Here is a 20,985-nt window from a genome sequence, read left to right on the forward strand (position 1 = left end):
GGAGAAAGAATCCCTGGAGTCCTGGTTTTGGGGACCTCCTCTGCCCCTAAAGGGGCATCTTCCACTATGGGAACCCCCCCTCTGCCTCTGGAGGAATCCTCACCATATGCACTGCAGAAAGGGCCTTGAGATTTTTTTGCGCCACATCTTTCCACTCCTCTGGTTCCTGGAGAAAGAGCACTGAGACTTGGAAAAACGTAGGCCAATGGCAGACAAGGTCTTTCCGTCTTGTTCGCACCTGGCTAGTGTGTCCTTCACTTTAGATCCGAACAAAGCAGATGGTTCGATAGGGGCATTAAAGAAGGAAGACTTGAAGGAGTCCACAAGGTCACAAATGCGCATCCAGGCATAGTGTCTCATAACTACACCTGCACCCACACCTCTAACTGCCCCTTCGGTTGCGTGGGACATCAACCTCATGGACGAGATGGAGACAGACTCTAGGGCTGCAAGATGAGAAGCACCTTTGTCACGTGCCCTGTCAGAAACATGACCCGCGAGGGTTCCAGAGAGTTCGGTGATGAGATCCCTTTGGAGCCTCGTAAAATGTTCCAAGTAATTCAGAGACCTGACTGCAAAGGTCGCTGAAGCAAAGACAGTAGGACTTTCCTCTGTAAGGTCCTTTTTTGTGGCCGCTGCCACCACCATAGTGTCTACTGGCAAACCTCTGGACCAATGGGGCTGTTCCTCTGGTGGGGAAAGAATCTTGTCTGGTCTCCGGGGAATGGCCTCAACGGAATCAGGGTTTTTCCATGCACACTGCACGATGATCTGGACTAACTCACTGGCAGGTGGGGTCACCCAAGATGTAGAAGGCTGAGATCGAAAAGCCTACAGGAAGACTGACTCCTCCGAGGAAGGATTGGAGGGCTTCCAGTCACCCCTCTGCTTCAATATTTCCAGGATGTCTACAAAGGAGACATAGTCAGGGGGTGACCGTGGGGACCCTTCCCCATCACTGAATGTCTGAATACTCAGAAGGGAGAATACTCTGGGCAGGGGTTTCCTGAGGCTTGTGCTCTGTGTCCTGGGGAGGGGGCCCGTGATAGCTGCAGCACACAGGGAGCAGGGGGAAGATCTGACATAGGAGGAGCGCTTCCAGAAGCAAGCACCCTTCTCCATCACCCAGAAAGCCAGTCAGCCCGAAGATGAATGTGAGCCCGGAACCAAGGAGGACAATCTTGGAACCGGGGTCACACCCGCTCCGCACAGCCTGCTCCCAGGGACGGAGCCTCAAGCAAGATCGGGGCAGGTGCCTCCCCCGGATCCAAAGATGGAACCGACAAAAAACTTGGAACCATACTTGGAGCCGAGGGTTCCACCTCCCAACCATGAGATTGAGGAAGAGACTGTTCCGAAGGAACCAAAACCCAAAGGGTGGGTCTCGAAGCTTCAGAGAGACTCACTGTCGGTGCCAAGGAAAGGGTTCCCACCACGGACGTTGGAACTATAGGCCTCAGAACCGAAGGATCCGAGAGAGGAGAATAAGTAGGAGTCATGGGGGCAATAGACCCAAAACCCGAAGTGGGATGGGTTTTTGGAAAATTTGTAATCCCTCTGGCTGTCAAGAGCTGATCGAACAGGCGCACCACAACCAATTCAGATAGACTCCTGGTGGACTTTACTAACACTCCGGAAGGGGAGTCAGGTCGGTCCAAAAAAGGGCTATAAGCTTGGCCTGAAAACGGGTCCAATGACAGGGAGTACTGGGTCTGTGGTGTAGGAAAAGTTGGCACCGAAGATTCCAACTTGGAGACAGGTAGAAGGGGCATTATTGGTGCCGAGAAAGGGCATGGAGCCAAAGAAATAGCTGGAGTGGAAGTCATTATCGGCTCCGAGGAGATAGTCAGGACCGAGTTTGGTGCAGTGAGGGGTGAGGTTGGTGCTGATGTTACGGACGACAGTAATGCTGGAGCCGAAGTTGTTACCACATTTGGTACCGTAGAGGTCGGTGCCGACGTAGAAGTCATAGTAATGTCCACAGATGCCACTGGAGCTGAGCTCAAAACCGAAATGGTGGGAGCCGAGAGAGCGATCTTATGCTCCGTAGAAGACTTGCGGGCTTTATGCTTGTGGGACTTACCTTTACCACCAGCCTGTGAGGGATCAGAATGAGGATGTTTCTTGTCCTTCGATGGAGGGGTTGAGACCTCTGACACAGAAAGGGCCTCTGAGAAAGGTGAAGAAAGCAGGCCTTTCAAAATAAGCTTATTTTTCCTTTCATTCAGCGTCTGCTGACTGAACTTAGACAAATCTGGCAAGGAGGTTTCACAGACAAGTGGGAAACCCCCAGACAACAGACACAACCATCATGTAAGTCGCTGTTGGGGAGTTTGCCATTGCAGGAAGTGCCATGTTTGAACCCCTAAGTCCCTTTTTTATCAGACATATCCAGTATACAATCCAACAAATCCAAAAAGTTATAGAAAGAGAAGAGAGAAAAAAATACCAACGATGGTATTAAGAATACCACGAGGGCAGAGAAGGGCATTTACCAACAATGGTAAGAGAAAGACACCTGTGGGTAGAGCTAGGTATAGATAACAAGGTAGAAAAGAGTTAGAACAGAAAAATTATTCAAAACACAACACATTTTTATAAAATACAACACTTAGCTGGAGAGCTTGGTGAAACGCTGCTATACGGCTGCACGGCAAACGAGATCGGAGGTAACTGGGAGAAGGGCATTGTGGGTAGCAGCTTAGCTCGAGAGTTTTTGGTATACGCGAGCTTGGTATTAGGCCAACTCGGTTCCGAGGGCTCGGAACCGAACCCATCAGTGATGAATGGGAAGAAGATTAACAACATCAGACTGCTCCCTTAAGGTATGAAGGGTTTCCCCAAAGGAAAGATCCTCTGGGGGAGAGGCGGAAGAGATGGAATCCTCTGCATCAGAATCCTCATAAGTAGAGAGGGGTTGCATGTCTTCATAATCAGATGCATTAGAGTCATCAGACTCTTGTTCAGACAAAATTACAGGGGACAGATCTCTTTTCCTTTTGGAGGGGGTAGCTTGGCTCCCCCTGATCAGCATGATAAGGTCTTCTGGCATTTTAAGCATTTGAGACTGAGGCAAGGAAGCAGGTGCCACAGATTGGGTCGTCAGTTTCTTGGGTGTGGTTCATACCCTGGGCCTAAGAAACTCGGTCGTTTTCGAAACAATGGTAGTCGCGAAAGAAGAGGTCAGTTTGTGTCGAGAATCGGTAGTGCGAAGGACTTCCTCTGAAGCCGGTGCCTGCTCAGTGGCTCTGGATCCATCCAAGGTAGAGACGACCGCAGGATCCTTAGTTGAAGAGTTTTGTGGCATACCGGACTCTGAAAGGTTCTATTTAGCGGCCTGCGAAACCACATAAGCGGGCATCAGGGGCTGCGAAAGTGCCTCAATTAGGACCGGAGAACTGACAACTAGCTTAACAGAATCGTCATCGGTAGGTTTGGACCTGTGCGGTCTGTCTCTGTCTTTATCTTTACTTTTTTTGGAAGATCTGCTGTTGGATGTCTTACTGAAGCCATATCGGAGTTTGACTGTAAGCGAAAATATCTAGCCACAATAAGGGCTCGACGACGGATAGTTCTGGCATTGAACAAAGCACAGAAGCGACAGCGGGTGACGTCACAGTCTGGGCCTAAACAAGTGACGCAGTAAGAATGAAAGTCTCTGTGTGGTGTCTGCTTTCCACAGGCGAGACAATTGTTATCTTTTTCTGACATCAGTTAGTGCAAGAAAAAAAGGATACCCGGTTAGTGCAAGAAAAAAGGATACCCAATGGGGTACTTAGCTTTAGACGACTTCAGCTTCAAATTGGTAGATGAAACTCAGGTAGCGGCTGACCGGCACTCGTGTGAACTGCTTCTGCTTTGGGCTCCACAGCAAGAAAGACTGATGTAATGGCATCATCTGCCTTACTTTATACTACTGACGACCTGACGTCAGTCCGGAAGCGACAGCAACTGACACAGAAATAATAAGCCTCTGGTATTTGGGCTGGGTAAGGGCTACCCTGGCCGGGATAACCCAAATGTGATGACTGCAACAGTGAAACACAAAGATCATCTGGTCCTTAACTAGAGTATGGAAAAAGAAACTGGAGAAAGAAGGCAGTCTAAGTTAAATGGACCAACTGTAGCCCTCTAACTTAAACGAGCTACCAAAGCACAAGAAAAAGAAGTTATGTTCTTACCATAACGTTCCATGTGGAGTGTTCATCTCGCCTTTGTTCTTACACACGGGTTCGGAGCCAATTCTCGGCTCCGAGTTGGCCGCATAGCAAAGCTCTGCATCTCAGAGAAGCTCGAGACCAGGCTATATCCCACAATCCTCCCTGCCATTACTCAGATCTAGTTTGCAAGTAAACCAGACCAACCAAAAACCTCAGGTGCTAGGGCTACACACTGCCACAGAACTCAGAGACACTCTCTCACTTAACAAATTAACTAAGGGTAGTGAAATATACCCCATGAGGCAAGAAACAATATACCCGGAAGGGGTTAAGGCATTTCGACCAGACTCTAGTCCTACTCGTTCTTCCAAACACGTGAGGGAGGGAGGGAGGGAATGTAAGAACAAAGGCAAGATGAACACTCCACATGGAACGTTATGGTAAGAACATAACTTCTTTATGTGAGAGTGTTCAATCTCGCCGTTTGTTCTTACACACGGGTAGCATCCCTAGCTCCATCACCCCGAGTGACTCATGGAAGAACGTTCCTAAGCACAGTGGAACCAAAAGATGTCCTGTCTTTGGAGGCTATGTCAACCCTATAATGAGCGATGAAAGTATGTGGTTTAGACCACGTGGCTGCTGCACAAATCGTGTCCAAAGGCAGACGAGCTGCATGAGCCAAAGAAGTGGAAACGGATCTGGTAGAATGGCCCTTAGGTTTGGCAGGCAAGGCCTGATTCGACTTAGAATATACAAAAGCTATACAATCAGTAAGCCTTTAGATAATGTACGTTTTGTAACAGCCATGCCCTTTTTATTGTCTGCAAACGCGACAAAAAGCTGATCTGTTTTCCTGTAATCTTTAGTCCTATCCAAATAAAATCTTAGCTGTCTGTGGATATCCAACTTGTGCAGCATATACTCCCAACTTGCTGGTATGGTTCTTGAAAAAAGTAGGGAGTTCTATGGACTGGTTAATATTCGTGACAGAACATACTTTAGGAAGGAAAGACAGATTTGTTCGCAAGAAGACTCTATCTGGGTGGAAAATTAAGTAAGGCGGCCTGACTGATAGTGCTTGCAGCTCTGATACTCTTCGAGCTGAAGTAACAGCTATGAGAAAAAGTGTCTTCCACGACAAGAACTTCAGGAGGCAAGACGAGGCTGGTTCAAAGGGTGGCAACATTAGTTGTGACAATAATAAATTTAAATTCCATGGGAATAAAGGGTCTCTGACGGGTGGCCGAAGATGGAAGGTTCCTTTCATAAAAGCCTTACAAAGCCTGTGGGACATAATGGGAGAACCGTCCTCACCAACATGGAAGTTGGATATGGCCGCCAACTGTACTCTTAGTGTGGAAGTAGAGGCTCCTTTGTGAAAGAGGATAGATAGAAATTCTAGAACTTTATGTAAGGGAGCTACCAGGGGGTCCAAGTGTTGGTTAGATGCCCAGTATACAAAGCGTTTCCATTTACTCCTGTAGAGTTTTGTAGTGGAAGCTTTATGAGAGGCAACCAGAATGCGTTGAACTGCCGGAGAAAGTAGATCAGACCTGGCTAGGCAGGGAAGTGGAGCAGCCAAGCTGCTAGTTTGAGGGATAGAAGAGACGGGTGAGGAACTCCCGACGAATGGGTCAGTAGATCTGGTACTGGGTCCAGGATCCACGGTTCCTCTGTTTGATGGGCTCGAAGAAAGGGGAACCATATCTGTCGAGGCCAGAATGGGGCTATGAGTATAATTGTCCTTTCCAGGTTCCTGGCTTTCTGAAGAAATTTGGGAATCAAGGGGGTAGGTGGAAATGCATATAGGAGACCCCGGGGCCAATCGTGTATCAGTGCATCCCTGGGGACATCCCCCGGAGAGGGTAGAAGGGCAAAATAGCTTCTGCATTTGGCATTCATCGGGGAAGCAAATAGATCGCAGCAAGGCTGGCCCCATCTGCGGAAAATTCTTTCCGCCACCTGTGGATTGAGGGACCACTCGTGAGGTAACAGGATGACTCTGCTCAACCTGTCCGCAATGACGTTGGATGACCCCAGGATGTGCGTTGCTATCAGAAAGCGACCCGTGGACTCTGCCCATTGCCAAATTCTCATGGCCTCTCTGCATAATGGGTAAGATCTGGTTCCCCCTGTTTGTTTATGTACCAGACTACAGACATGTTGTCTGTCTGAACTGCTACTGTTCCTAGAGGTAGGAGGGTTTGAAAGTGTTGCAACGCCAGGAACACCGCCCTCATTTCCAGAACATTTATGTGCAGGTTGTACTCCATGTTGGACCATTCCCCTTGGACTGTTCTTCCCTGAAATAGTCCCCCCCCACCCTATCAGAGACGCGTCCGTGGTTATCGTGGCCGTCGGATTGGGTAGAACAAATGGACGACCCATAGTGAGATCCTGACTGTACACCCACCATGAGAGGTCTCGTTTGCAAGAATCTGTTATCAGAATCTCGTGCGCTAGGGGTAACTGCTGGAACGACCACTGCGTGAACAGCAGCCATTGTAGGAGCCTCTTGTGCAATCTTCCCATAGGAACTGCAATCAGGGACGCTGCCATGAGTCCCAAAACCTTCAACACTAGTTTGGCTGGGGCTTTCCTGCTTTGCAGTAGAAGAAGAACCTGTTCCTTGAGGGATGAAGCCCTTATTGGAGGGAGCTTTACCAGTGTTAAACGTGTATCTAGGTCTGCTCCGATGAATGAAATATGCTGTGAGGGCAATAAGGCAGATTTTTCGAAGTTTATGGAAATCCCTAGGTGGGAACAAAGGTCGACTGTGTAGTCTCTGGCTTGTATGAGGCGACGCTCGGTGGTGGCGGTGAGGAGCCAGTCGTCCAGATAGGGAAACACCCAGAATCTTAGACGTCTCAAGTGAGACGCTACCACTGGCATGCATTTGGTGAATACCCTGGGGGCTGAGGTGAGCCCAAAGGGCAGGGCTCAAAATTGAAAGTGACTGGCTCCCAGCCAGAAGCGCAGGTGATCTCTGGACGGTCTGGCCATTTTGATGTGGTGGTACGCGTCCTTGAGATCTATCGAGCACATCCAGTCGTCCTTCTGTAAAAATGGAAGGATCGATTGAAGCGTGACCATCCGGAACGTTTCCTTCTTCACGAAGGTGTTGAGATTGCTGAGATCCAAAATCGGTCTCCAGTCCCCTGTCTTTTTTGGAACTAAAAAGAACCTTGAGTAAGTTCCGGATCCTCTTTGGTCCGCCGGGACTGGTTGGATGACTCTTTTTTCGAGCAGCTTTGAAATTTCTATTGCTGCTGGGCCTCGCAGATGGGGTGGCACATCTGGAAACCTTCTTTGTTGGGGTGGAGTTGATATGAAGGGGATTTTGTATCCTCTGGTTACAATGCTTTTTACCCAAGAGTCCGAGGTAAGAGTTAGCCAGGCCTGTGGGTATAAAGCCAAGTGACCCCCGACTGCCTCCAGAGCAGGACAGTCGGGCCTCCGTTCAGGAGTGCTGGAAAGGCTTACCAGGGACGGAATCCCTGTCGCCTTGGTTTTCCGGACCCCCTCTGCCGCCGGGGCGACGTCTTCCATTTCCACCCCCCCCCCTGCCTCTGGAGGGGGCATCACACTCTGTGAGGCCTGGAAAGATCCCTGAGTTTTACGGAACCACATTTTTCAGCCTCGTTGCCCTTTGGGGTACTGTCTAGTTGGAGCGGAAAAACGGACTCCGACAGCAGACAGATTCTTTCCTTCTTGCTCACACCGAGTTAGTGTCTCCTTCACTTTGGGCCCAAAGAGAGTGGCACCATCAAAGGGGGTGTTGGCGAAGGAAGACTTGAAGGCTTCCGCAAATGAGCACAGCCGCATCCAGGATTGTCTTCGTAGAGCAATCGCTGAAGCTCTACTCGATCCTTCAGCCGCATACGAGATGAGCCTCATGGAGGAGTTCACTATGGAGGTAAGGGTGTTAAGCTGTGCTGTTACCTTATCTGAAACAGCAGCATCTGTGTTACCCTGGAGGGTATCTCCCAGCTCCTTGATGAGATCCCTCTGCAGACGTGAAAAATGTGTCAAATAGTTTAGCGAACGCATGGAAAAAGTCGCTGAACTAAAAACGCACTTCCCATATCTGTCCATAGTCCTAGAATCCTTATCACGAGGATGAACAGAAGAGGAAGACTCAGACATCTCCTTTTTAGTGGCTGTCGCCACCACCATAGCGTCGACCGGAACTCCCTTGGTGAGATAAACCTTGTCCTGGGGGGGGCGGTGATAAATTTGCTCGGTTTTCGAGGGACCGGTTCCACTGTGTCCGGTGTCTCCCATGCCCTTCGAGCAATCAAATCCATTAACTCATCGAAGGGCGGAGTAACCCAGGAGGTAGAAGGTTGAGCCCCAAAAGCCTTCAGCAGCACCGACTCGTCCTCAGTGGGGGCTAGGGACTGCCAATCACCCCTCTGTTTTAAGATCTCCAAGATGTCCGCAAATGAGACATCCTCAGAGGGGGATCTTGGGGACCCCTCTGCCTCATCAAAGTTAGTGTCAGATGTTAGAGATTCCTGCGGGGAATCTAAGTGCCTCCTCTTGCACAGTCTTTTCCTCGGGACCTCATCGGGGGGGGCTTCCGGTGAGGCCTCCGAGGAACAGGGGGCACCCTCTGGGGGTGGCTGAGGCAATGGTGCTCTACGCTTTGGATGGGTCGTGGCAGCAGAAACAGAAAGCGGCCCCCTTAGGGGAGGGAGAAGACGCCTCCGATGAAGTGGTTGTCTGTGCAGACAAAACCTTCCTCATAAGGTCAAAAGCCCCTGAACCCCGGGCCGAGGACTCCTCCGGTTCCGAAGAACATGGAAGCATCCCAGACACGGGGGCCGTGGGCCCCGACCCCGAGGACGGAGCCGAGCCAATCTGCGCCGAGGCCCCGAGAGGGAGAGTCGGCACCGAAAGGTCGGTACGAATCTCGGTCCCGGAACCGAGGAGAGATCGTCGGCTCCGCGACTCACCTACAGGTTCCGAAGGAGTCGAAGTCAATGGTGTCGATCGTGCAACGGACGGTTTCGGCACCGAGGGCTCCACTATCATCGGCTCATCCTCTCCCGGCTCCGAAGACTGGATGGGTCTCGAAGGAGGACCTGTTGGAGATATAGGGAGGCCTTCTAGTTTCGACACCAATTGGGAGGAAACTGTAATCAACTTGGAAAGGGCCGTGTTCGCCATGAGTTTCTGCACGACACGATCCACATCTGTATCGGATAACGGTCTGGAAGATCAGGTCGAAGGGGCCAAAGATGGCACCGACCGAAGAATGGACGGTGGTGGTAGCTCCGACACCGGTTCCAAGACCTGGGGCTCAGTGAAAGACAAACGTTTGACGCTCGGCCCCGAAGTCTGTGGAACCGGCGAACGAACCTTTGAAGATGAACTCGGAGCCGATGACATGGGCTCTGACATCTTCGACCCCTTCGAGGACTTAGAAGCCTGGTCCGATTTGTCCAAAGCCTCCTGGAAGGCAGGCTTAAGTAGTCCTCTATCTATAAGTTTCCTGCGTCTATCTGTCATGACCCTCCCGCTAAAGGAATGGCATATAGAGCAATCCTCTTGTAGGTGGAGAGGGCCAAGACAGTAAACGCAGGAAGCGTGGTTGTCAGTGATGGACATTTTCTGTCCACACTGACATCTTTTAAAGCCGGATTTGGCTTTCTCTGACATAACCGGTAGAAGTAAGACACTCTACTAGGAAAAATTTTAAACACTAGCTACAATAACTAATAAGTAAATATTTATATATATATATATATATATATATATATATATATATATATATATATATATATATATATATATAAGAAGTATTGCTCTATAAAGTGGGAAAAAGGAGGTAGGCCACAAAAGGGAACCTATAAGAATATTACAGGATTAACTATAATAACACACACACACACACACACACACACACACACACACACACACACACACACACACACACACACACACACACTAGCACTATATCAAAAACTAACTTTAAGAACTTTTTAAACAAGAAAGATAAGAATCTTATCTGTAATATAACAAAAATCTCTCTGGTCCGAGCTCTCCTCGATGTGATCTGTTGCAGTGGCAAACTAGATCTGAGTAATGGCAAGAAGGATTGTGGGATATAGCCTGGTCTCGAGCTTCTCTGAGATGCAGAGCTTTGCTATGCGGCCGACTCAGAGCCGAGGATCGGCTCCAAACCCGTGTGTAAGAACAAACGGCGAGATTGAACACTCTCACATCAATTTTTCTCCAAGCTCTCCAACTTAAACAAGCTTGGATAGCCGGGAGGGAGAAGAAAACAAAGTCCTAGAGGTAGGAACAACGGCCACAAGAAAACAGCCAACAACAAACTCAACACTGTAATTTAGCTAGAAACTAAACTACTAACACTCTAAAAGCTTCAAACAGTAGTAAATAGGCAATTTCAATAATTTTTAAACAATTAGCTAAAGAAAATGTTTCCACTTAGCCAGAGCCTGAATGGAAGCACCCGATCTTGTTTAGCGGCAAACGAGATCTGGGTAATCTTCCCTAAGCATGATGTGATAGGGCTACAGCCACAAGCTGGTGGAAATCCTCGAGGTTTTGTATAGGCAAAGTCAGAACCGATGATCGGTTCCTAACCCAACCAGTACAGAAAGAAGGTGAGATAGGACAACATCACATACTATGTTTTTCAAAATCTCTCTCTCACAATCGTTTCTGCTTTCATACATGTATTCACTCACTCTCTCTCCGATCACTCACACACAGTCTCTTCAGCTTTCACAGATGCTTTCACTCTCTCTCTCCAATATCTCACACACAGTCACTTCTGCTTTCGTACATGCATGCATTCACTCACTCTCTCTCCAATCTCTCACACACAGTCACTTCTGCTTTCATACATGCAGTCACACACCCTCTCAATTCAATTTTTTTATGAGATCATAAATATTCAATTTACTCAGTGTGCAACTGAAAATCATTCCACGTGCCATGCTTTGCACCCATGCCGTAGGTTGCTGATGTGTGCTTTAAACAGCTTATACGTTTTGTGCTTTCCAAGCTTAAGTAAATTGGTTGAACCAAGCACAATGTTCACAATTACCTATTTTGTAAAGCTCTCCTGAACATAAGAGACCAAGGGTGGAAATCTCATAAAAGAATATGATACTTCCACATGAGCACTTGGTGGCAAATCGTTTTCTAGGACATTAACAGAAATAGAGCAAAGGTGCAACAAAAAAAAAAAAAGTTTGTACTTAGCAGTGCTATAGATCAAGTCTAGGAATTGATCAATGTTTGTTTGTTCCTTTCTTTCTATTTAACTAGGTAGATGGGTTGGTCTATTAATCCCTTTCAGCCAAGACCAGAGCTCATACAGCAGAGAAACACTACAAACATCCATTCATTTTAAGGTTTAAAAAAAAAAAAAAAAAAAAAAGGCTAACAGTAACTCAGAGTTGGACTCCCTCTATCCACCACAGTAAAAGCCTGTCCTCATACAAGACAAAGGCTACTTGCTTGACTGCTGAAGAAAGATGTGGCTGTCAAAATATATTCAGTCAGCTGAATTTCCATTCAAAGAATTAATTCTTGTAGCAATAATCACTGTGAGATTACCACATACTGCATAGGGTCTTAGACTCCTGATCCTTACACTTTATGCCAAAGTTTATCATGTCATTTGTCCACAGACTTATGACCCACCAAATATTCCTTCATGCAATGTTTTCCAACTTTACCAGTCTTCTGATGCTGCATCCAAAAACTGACAGGTTGTGAGGAAGTAAATTTCTATTAATAATGGAAATTCAAAACATAGTTCAGTTGTCTAAGGCAGGAAGTACAGTTGTGCAAGTTGAACTTCGTATAACAGGAGATGTTCAAATTATCACTGGTGCGGTAGTTTTAGCTATATAGGTTATAACCTACCAAAGATGGAACAAGCTGGCTAGCTTCCAAAACTTCATGGCACCTTCCATGTGCCCAAAGTGTCAAGCAGCTCAAGCTGATATGACTAAAAGACAACCTCGGGTGAGAAGGCCTTCAGAGCTTTCATGCTAGCACAGAGAGGTAGGGTGGTCCCTGAAAGGACAAAAACAGGGCCAGCAAAAAATAAATCTCCACACCCTGGCATTAAAAAAAAATGGGGGATGGAGGGAGGGAGCAGTGATCATTCGAACATCGACTGTTATAAGTTCAACTAACGCAACTGTACTGCGTTCATTGTACTGATCACTGCTGCAGTAGCCTTAGCTATATGGACAGAGTTTGCTACGGCTAACTACATTTGGGAGGTAGAAGGAGGGGAGTCCAGGAGAGCCTGGAGAATGGTCCTAGCAAAGTAAGCAGTGAAGCTTACAGTGTTTTGTAAAAGTATGTAGTGAGGACTAAACAGCAGCTTCTAGACTACTTCTAGAATACAACCCTTTCCAAAAAGCCACAGATGAAGCCAAGGTCTTAGTACAGTAGAGGCCTTGACCTGACTGAAAACGACTGGTTATGGTGAGTATAACAAAAGGTAAAAGCCTTAGACAACCATTTTGAAATAGTCTGTTTTGACACAGATTATATCCCTTCTTCTTACCTTCACAAGAAATAATGACTGATCCAAAGTTCTGAAAGATTTAGTTCTGTCAAGATAGTACCAGAGTTGCTGTAGACATCCAAGGTTTGGAGCATCCTTTCTCCCTCATTTTTAGGATCAGAAAATAAAATGGTGAGATGAATAGTTTGGTTTAAAGTAACCCATGAAACTACTTCAGGAATAAGCAAAGGATTAGTTCTCATATAAACCCTGTTCCTATGGAAAATGAGTCAGGGTTGACTCACCATAATAGCTTGCAACTCAGATTGCTTTGACCTCTGCAAGAAGGCTATCAGTAAAACCGTCTTCCATGTTAAGAACCTCAAGTCAACCAGATTAGCTGGTTCAAATGGATCAAGTGTTTTAGCTTCTCTAACACAAAATTAAGATTTCAAGGAGGGGTCACCGGTTTTCTTGGAGGCCTCTTATGCAAAACCCCTTTTGACACGAGTGTGCATAGCAAGAGGAGGATCCCTGGGCAGACATTCTGAAATGGCTGATAAAGAGTGTCTTGATAGAGAAATAAGAAAGGCCATAAGATAGTAAATCATGCAAATACTGTAAAACCAGTGAATAACTAGCCCTGAATGGGTACTGGACTAGAAAACCTTCTCCATTTGCTAATATTTGATTGTCTAGTAGTAGGCTTTTTGGCCTCCATTAGTACCGGCTGCACATACTAGTAAACAGTTGCCTTAAAGGAATTAAGGCACCATCATCCAGGCAGTCAATTGAAAATGACTGATGTCAGGGTGTAGGAAACACCCCTGTTTTAGTGTGAATAGATCCAGTCTGTGAGGAACCCTGTGGTAATTGCCCTTTGCTATTTCCAAAAAATAGATGACCATAGTTGCCTGGGCCAGAAATGAGTCACCAGAAGTACCCTGGATATTAGAGGAAAGGGTGGAAAAGCATACAGACATCTGTCTTCAAGGCCTTCTTGCATAAAGTCCTGGAATAGAATCTTGCCAGGTGATTGAGAAAGGAGGCAGAGAGGTCTACTTTAGGAACTCCCCCACATATGGGCCAAATCTTGGAAGACCCCCTGATCTAATTCTCATACCTGAAGGGTTGTCCTGGTCCTGCTCAGCTTGTCTGCCACACAATTTTGCTCTGACAGCATGCGGGATGCCTGTAGAGTGAGACTGTGCTGTGAAGATATATCCCAAGCTAACATGGCTAATCTGCAAAAGGGATATGACCTGGTTCCCCCCTTGCTTGTTGATGTACCACATGACCGTGGTATTGTCTGTAACCACTTGAAGAGGTCCCAGAAACCAAAGGTGGTTCAGAGAGTTGAGTGCCTTGATCAAGGCAAACATCCCCCTTCCATTTATGTGCTTGTGTCTGTCATTGGTGCCCCCCATGCCCTGCACTTTTATCCCTCCTGAAACTGCTCCCCAAGCGTCTGTGGTGACTGACGGCTTTGCAGCAGGGAGGGAGAAAGTGTGACTTGGATTTAAGGATATCTGCTGTTTCCACCAAAAGATTTCTCTTCTGACTAACCCCAGCACTAGGATTTGAAAAGACAAAGGGCATTGACGTTGGGACCAAAGAGATTTCAGATACCACTGTATCCTTCTCATGTGGAGTCTTGCCAGGGGTATCACGAAAATCATAGATGCCACGAGATCCAAAATCCTGAGATGTTTCATTGCAGTAACCAAAGTCTGAGTAAAAAATCTTAAAAACAGATCTGAAATGAGGTGTCTAGCTGACATCCCCGGAACATAACCCCGTGGGAGTGAGTCAAGAAAGACTTTTGAATGTTTTCTTGGAATCCCAGCTTGTGTACATGACCTTTCACCCAAAAGAGATATTCCTGACAATTTGAAACTCTAAAAAGATAAGCAAGTCATCTAAATCCTGAAAATGTGCATACTCCCTAGCCTGCAATGGTCTATATCTGGAGCTAGACACTGGTGCAGTGGATAGTCCAAACGGTAAGGCAGAGAACTAATAATGTGATCCGGAAACACAAAACCTTAAGAAGTCTAGATGAATAGGGATGCGATGGATAATCAGCATCTTTTAAGCATAGCATTACCAGAAAACCTAAAATAGGAAGGAGGTAACATTTTGTGAAGTAACATCACTTTGAATTTGGGCACTATCACCAACAGGTTTAAGAAACAAAGATCCAGAAATTTTATCATCATCTGGGAGATTCTAAGAATGCAACCACACAAACCTCCTTAAAACAGTGGTCATAGCCCTGGAAGAAGTATCAACAATGTGTCATACACACAGTGAAAATAATGAGTATGACCTGTGCAAAAGAAGAAACTAAGCTATTTAAAGCAGATTTTTCCTTATAAGAAGAAACTGCAGATGAAGCATTCCTCATACTTTCCCAAATTGTCAGAACATATGAGCCTAACAATTCAAAATTCTGAAAAATCAAAGTTGCAGAAGTATATACTTTCCCCCCCTACTATCAATAATTTCCTCACCCTTATCAGAAAGAATAGGACTGGAATTAACTAAGTCCTTAGTAGCAGTGGGATCAACTAAAACTACAGCTACTGGGTCAAATACGGGAAAAGCGTAAGAACTCTATACATTATATTTGCTTTTTAGAGTTTTCTGGCTATCAGGAAAACTGCAGGCAGTAACATACACATCATCTAAAGCACAACGAACAGGAGGAACGGGTGTGGGATCTGGAAAATCCTTCTGTAACAACTCATAGCACTTTCTGAAGGACTGAGAAACCTCAGTGTTCTCCCACTGAAAACACTAGCACATTCTGGCACCAGTCTCAGAGCAAGAGAACCCTCCCACAAGGAAAAAACAGACACTGAAATCTCCTCAGAGTCTGAATCAGAAATCTGAAGAAAAAATACCCTGTATTCAATCCCTGCACCTCCTGTTCAGATTCAACATTTTGAACCTCTTCAGGAAAAGAGGAATCCCTCTTTCTTTTACCAGAAAGTACATTACAAGAAGGATCAACAGCCTGAATTAAACCCGGAGCCAGACCCAAGAAACTACTCCTTATCCAAATAAACTTGGAGGAGGACTAGATTCATGCTTGGCTTTCTGTTTCTTTTTGATAGGAAAAATGGAGACAACCATGTTACTAACGGCAGCAGCTCCTTCTCCATGGATGGGCACAGCATTCATTTTGACACAACAGGGAAAACTTCCCTATTCCTTCTCCCATGATCAACAAGAGTGGCTCTATCTTGCCCACTGAGGGGAACCCCAACAGCTGCAGAGAACATGGCTAACCCCCATTTCATAGTGGCTTCAGGTGCTACACCACAGAGATCCAGGATAAAAGATGAGTAGTCAGAGGTACAACGAATGACCACAGCAGAGTCACCCACCTGTGGCTGGGGGCAAACTGCTATTCTGCTGTGGTAGTAAAGGTTGTTTTCTTAACATTTTCTTTTTGTGGCTAGAAGATGGATCAACTGTGAAACCAGTAGTCTGTTCCATGGTCAAGCTGAAAATGGTGCCTGTTTCCCAGGGAAGAAACAGAGCAATACCAGTCTACAAAAGTTACTATGACAGAAAAACACTGTAAAAAGCACTTTAAAGCTCTACACCACCACTACCACAAGAGAAAAATAAACAATTTCTCCACAGAAAATATGTTTTCAGTTACTTTACACTACTTTTAAACTAACAGAAAAATGAGTGCTCTGTTTAAAAGTACATTACAGTCTCAAGAAGCACATTAAAACACAACACTCCTCAAGCTAAAATAACTTTCCTGAAGTAAAAAGTAATAAATCATCAAAATTAAGAAAACATAAGCTCCCCCTCAAAGGTAAACTTATCTGCCTAGCAAAGGAAAAGCATAAGCTGCCTGTCAATCCTCAGCAGCAGTAAAGCATCCAAACTTGTATTTTAATCAGCTCACAGCTCAAGCTGCTTGAATGTCTGGGCGTGTGGAAGGTGCCTTTAAGCTTTGGAAGCTGGCTGGCAGGATATAACCCATATAGCTAAGGCTACTTCAGAAGCAATCAATAGGATGAACATCCAAACAAAACTGCTGCTGGATGAAATTCAGTTATCAAATGACCATGAGCTCTTATAGGTTTGAGAGTTTCAGAGCTAAACTTTTTTCTCCCAGCAGTGAACTCCCAGACCTTCCTGCAACAGATGCTAAAAGACAAATCATGCATGAGGTGGGAAAACTAAAGAATCTAGTGATGCTTTTATGGAGTGGAGGGCTTTGTCTCTCACAACACGTGCACTTTATTACACAAGGTAATGAACAGGGAGACATCCAACTGGATGAGAACTTTAGAGGAATTTCTCAACTAAAAGCCAGAAATTACAAGAGCTAATTCAACAATTACTTATGATCACCAATGAATACTGTTTTTAATCCCACCGGTGAACATGCATGCTGAAAGCTAGCACATAAATTCAGTGCTTCCAGTACCACTTCAACTTTAGCAATACTGGTCAACAAAACTGGATTTGTACAACAATGAATAAATTACGTACAAACTATTTAGCTGCAATGCCTCACTACTAATATTTTAGCCATAAGGGAGACATTATACTGAACTAAGTACTGGTCTTCAAAGTCAAACAGAAAGTGCATGCATGTATGCAAATACAGTTACACTTCACATTTTCCACCATTACACACTGCTTCAAAATTTTTATCAAAGTATTAATAGTCACTCATTTACAATGTCATGCATGATGACCAAACTACTGAATAAAAAAATACAGGCAAGGTTCACAACTTCAAGGAGAGGCAAAAACAGATTTCTTTTTACTTCCTTATTTTGACTGAACTACAGTAGCAAACCCTATTTCTTTATTACTCTGTTCTGACTGTCAAATTCTGTAACAACGTCAAAGCTCACCTTTTCGGTAGATCCGGAAACAATTACTGTACCCATCTGGTTCATCGCAAGGCTGTAGATAGAATCTTTGTTCCCACTCAAGGAAGATGCTATTGTAAAGCAAATTAAAACCACATAATATACCTTATCAGCAAGGTTTAAAATTTAAAAAAAAATGCTTTATTTAAAAAAAATATATACACATGTTCATGCGTCTACCATAAAACAGCTCACAAAAGCATTACTAAGGACTTACTTGTTACAGTGTTATTTGAAGCAGTCAGTGCAGTGAGGGTATTGACATCCCAGAGAAATATCTGCCTATCCAATCCAGCAGATGCTACCAGTTCTTTGTCTTTTGCATAGGCTAATGCTTTTACATAGTCCTTCATGGAAAAAGAAAAGAAATTAAAACAATGATCAGATGAAAATTTTTATACTTTCTTTGCTATGGACTGGTGTCACTCCAAGTCTTTTTTTTTTTCTTTATGTAAACCCCTTTAAAGTAATCACCACATTCTCCAAACATACACGCTATTTCCTAACATTGTGCAGTTATCACCTCTGGACCACAGGTCGTCTAGTTAATTACTCAACATTAATTCAAACAATAAAGCAGACACTGTTTTGCAGTACAGCATTGTTTCTCACAGTGCTTAGTTTACCAGTTCGTTTCGCAGCTCTGGTGACCTTACATGGCATTTTTATTTTCCCTCATTTTTTTCATGGTATCTACCGAATTACCGAGTTTCTTCCCACATAAAACCATGTAGGTAGATGAAACGGCAATGTTAAATCAGCCTTAAGTATTCACGTGTATGGTCTCAAAAATGAATGACTGTGCACTTAAAGAGAAACTACCAAATAAAATGGTCATTACACAAAGATACATGGATGTATTTATTTATTGCTAACCAAGTTAAGTGCCACTGGCCAATGACAGTTTTAAGACAGACCTTGAAAACAGACCCAACGATATGTTGAGGTTTTATAAACTATGCAAAGCAAATAAAAGTAATGTATTTATATATGCTGGTAAGAGTAACTAAATTATCATCATCATCTAGTCAACGTTGTTTAAGGGGACTCCATATCTTCTGTTTCTATCAATGCTGTACTTAACGGTCTTTCTTCCTTCATGTGGTTCCATATAGCACAAAGGTTATGGTCACTGACAGAATCAGACATGATTTTAGCAAGAGTTACATTACCAAGGTTTAAGGATAGTACCCAGATGAATATGCTTTATCCCTCACTGCAGTTCAGTCCTGGTAGTCATTATATATGTTGTGTTAAACTGAAATGGCTGAGTGACAGGTTAGAATGTTAACTTAAGGCAATCATTCAATCGACATCAAGTCCCCAACAATAAGCTTCTCTCTTAAGAAGCAAGCCATATAAGATTCACAGAGGTGGATTTCAGAGCACAGACCTGAGAAGAAATATAAATGCAAGCCTACAGTAAAAGATTTATGGCCACTGATTTTGAAGGTGATGAGAAAAACATCTGATTCACCAAATGCAGTTCCTGGGTAAGGTATAATAAAGTTAAGATACTCTCTATAAAAATAATGAAAACTACTCCTGTCCATTTGTGGGCATCATAAAAATGCAGGAAGTTCTAACCAAGAGGCAATACTTCAGTATCAATGTGCTTTTGACCACGTTTCTGATGTAGAAATATATTCAGAGAAGAGAGAGATATCCAACAATGACTATTACAAGTACTTAGTGGTTAGATGACATTTTTTGTCACATACAGTAATCCCAGAAGGAAATGCTAGGGTCATGAACAATGCAGTTATCTCGAGCAGGACCCTGGCCTTCAGTGGATGACACTATGATGATACGAGGTACTACTATCTGTGCCAGGGAGAATAGGGCAGTGCATCTGTAACATATACCAGCATTGCTAGCTGGAGTTTTGCAAAGAATTTTATGTTTTTTGACTATCACGCTGATTCACAGAGATGCGTGTGTTAAATATGTATTTGTAAAGTTGCTTGTGTTAAAAATGCATCAACAGTGGGTCCTGCTGGACAGAAAAAAAGATATACATGCATGTCAGACAGTATTATTATTATACCTGATCAATAGTATACGTTGTAAAAGAGAATTCTGGATGGGAAGAGGTTCATTTCAGTCCAGCTAATTGTGAAAAAAATAAAACAGGTTGAAAATTAAATGGGTTGGTTTAAGGCATAAATATTTTATCTCATAGATCTGATTGCAGCCACAGACAAAAATGTCTGGGAAAACCAGGACTATGAATCTTACGGCAATGTCCTAAGGGGTGCACTAATTGCTACCCTGATAGGATAGAAGTTTTTGAAATCATTTTATAGCTTAGCTTTCAGATGTTGCAAAATATCTTAGCAAAGATCTGGGTGTGTACTGTACTACAGTCAGGTGACCAGAGGTGATGTCATTCTATAACCAACTCTGAAATGATTTTCTAGACATTAGTGAGAGATATTCCAGAACTCTTGCAGCAGCACTTCATTTTTCAGAACCTAATAGGAAAGATCTCTCACAGAAATCTCATACAAACTCACACCTCATCTTGCCTTGCTGTAGTAAGCAAATGGACACACTTCATCTTGCTTTGCTTTAGTAAGTAACCAGGAACAATAATTCTTTAGATTAGTCAGGTGAGATTAGTTAAGTATTGTTTTTCTGCAACTGTGTGAATCTACCCAACTGTGTTACTTTTTATATCTTATCTGATTGAAACTCTGGTGTTTATTGTAACTACATATTCAGTATTCTCATGTTTTCTATTTTATTATTTATTATTAAATAGTTATATGCCGTTCATTGTGGATCTTAAGAGTACTTATGCTTATTTTAGTGACACTGTGACCGCTCCTGAAAAGTCTTGCTGCATTGGTCACACACTACCACATGTATTCTTATTCATTTTACTCAGTATAATCTGGTACCCTTGTAAGAGCCTTAGGCTAGCTGACTGGTGGCAGCGCAATTACCTCATAGTCTGGGCAGAGGGGGCACAGCTGGTAAATCTATACCAGCCTTTCCCACTAGGTGTGTGTGTGTGTGTGTGTGTGTGTGTGTGTGTGTGTGTGTGTGTGTGTGTGTGTGTGTGTGTGTAAATCAAATATCCAAGTGAGTGTGTCAGCTACTTGGAACAGAGACACTGAGCTCCAAAGGTGGTCAGTGTGGAGTCTTGTTTGAGGCCTGGAGAGAGAAGGAGAGTCCAGCACCAGGTCTGGATGGTGCTCCCTGTGTACTCTTAAGGGAAATTGTGCTTGGTGCAGACAGCTGCATCTGAAAACACCATGTGTATCCATTTTTGCTCCTAGTGGCTGTCCCTCACCAGTGTCAGTGGTGAGGATTGAGGCTCCTTCATTACTGGCCTGGAGGAGAGACCATCACAGTCACTACAGAAAAATCTTAACTACAACAAAAGCAGTATAAGTCTCAA

At 44.5% G+C, this 20,985-nt stretch overlaps 1 protein-coding gene across 1 annotated transcript in view; it reads right to left on the reverse strand.

Annotated features, from left to right (window-relative positions):
* WDR48 (WD repeat domain 48) overlaps positions 1–20,985 on the reverse strand; it is a 1,921,140-nt gene that overhangs the window by 1,462,495 nt on the left and 437,660 nt on the right. The window contains exons 5-6 of the mRNA XM_044066951.1: positions 17,797–17,926; positions 17,562–17,650 (exon numbers count right to left, since the gene is read on the reverse strand). Of these exons, the coding sequence (XP_043922886.1) occupies positions 17,562–17,650; positions 17,797–17,926 (219 nt within the window). The remainder of the gene's footprint in view (positions 1–17,561; positions 17,651–17,796; positions 17,927–20,985) is intronic.

Source organism: Protopterus annectens, chromosome 3.part1, assembly GCF_019279795.1.
Source record: "Protopterus annectens isolate FY-2018-M chromosome 3.part1, PAN1.0, whole genome shotgun sequence".
In the NCBI taxonomy this organism is placed as follows: Eukaryota; Metazoa; Chordata; order Ceratodontiformes; family Protopteridae; genus Protopterus; species Protopterus annectens.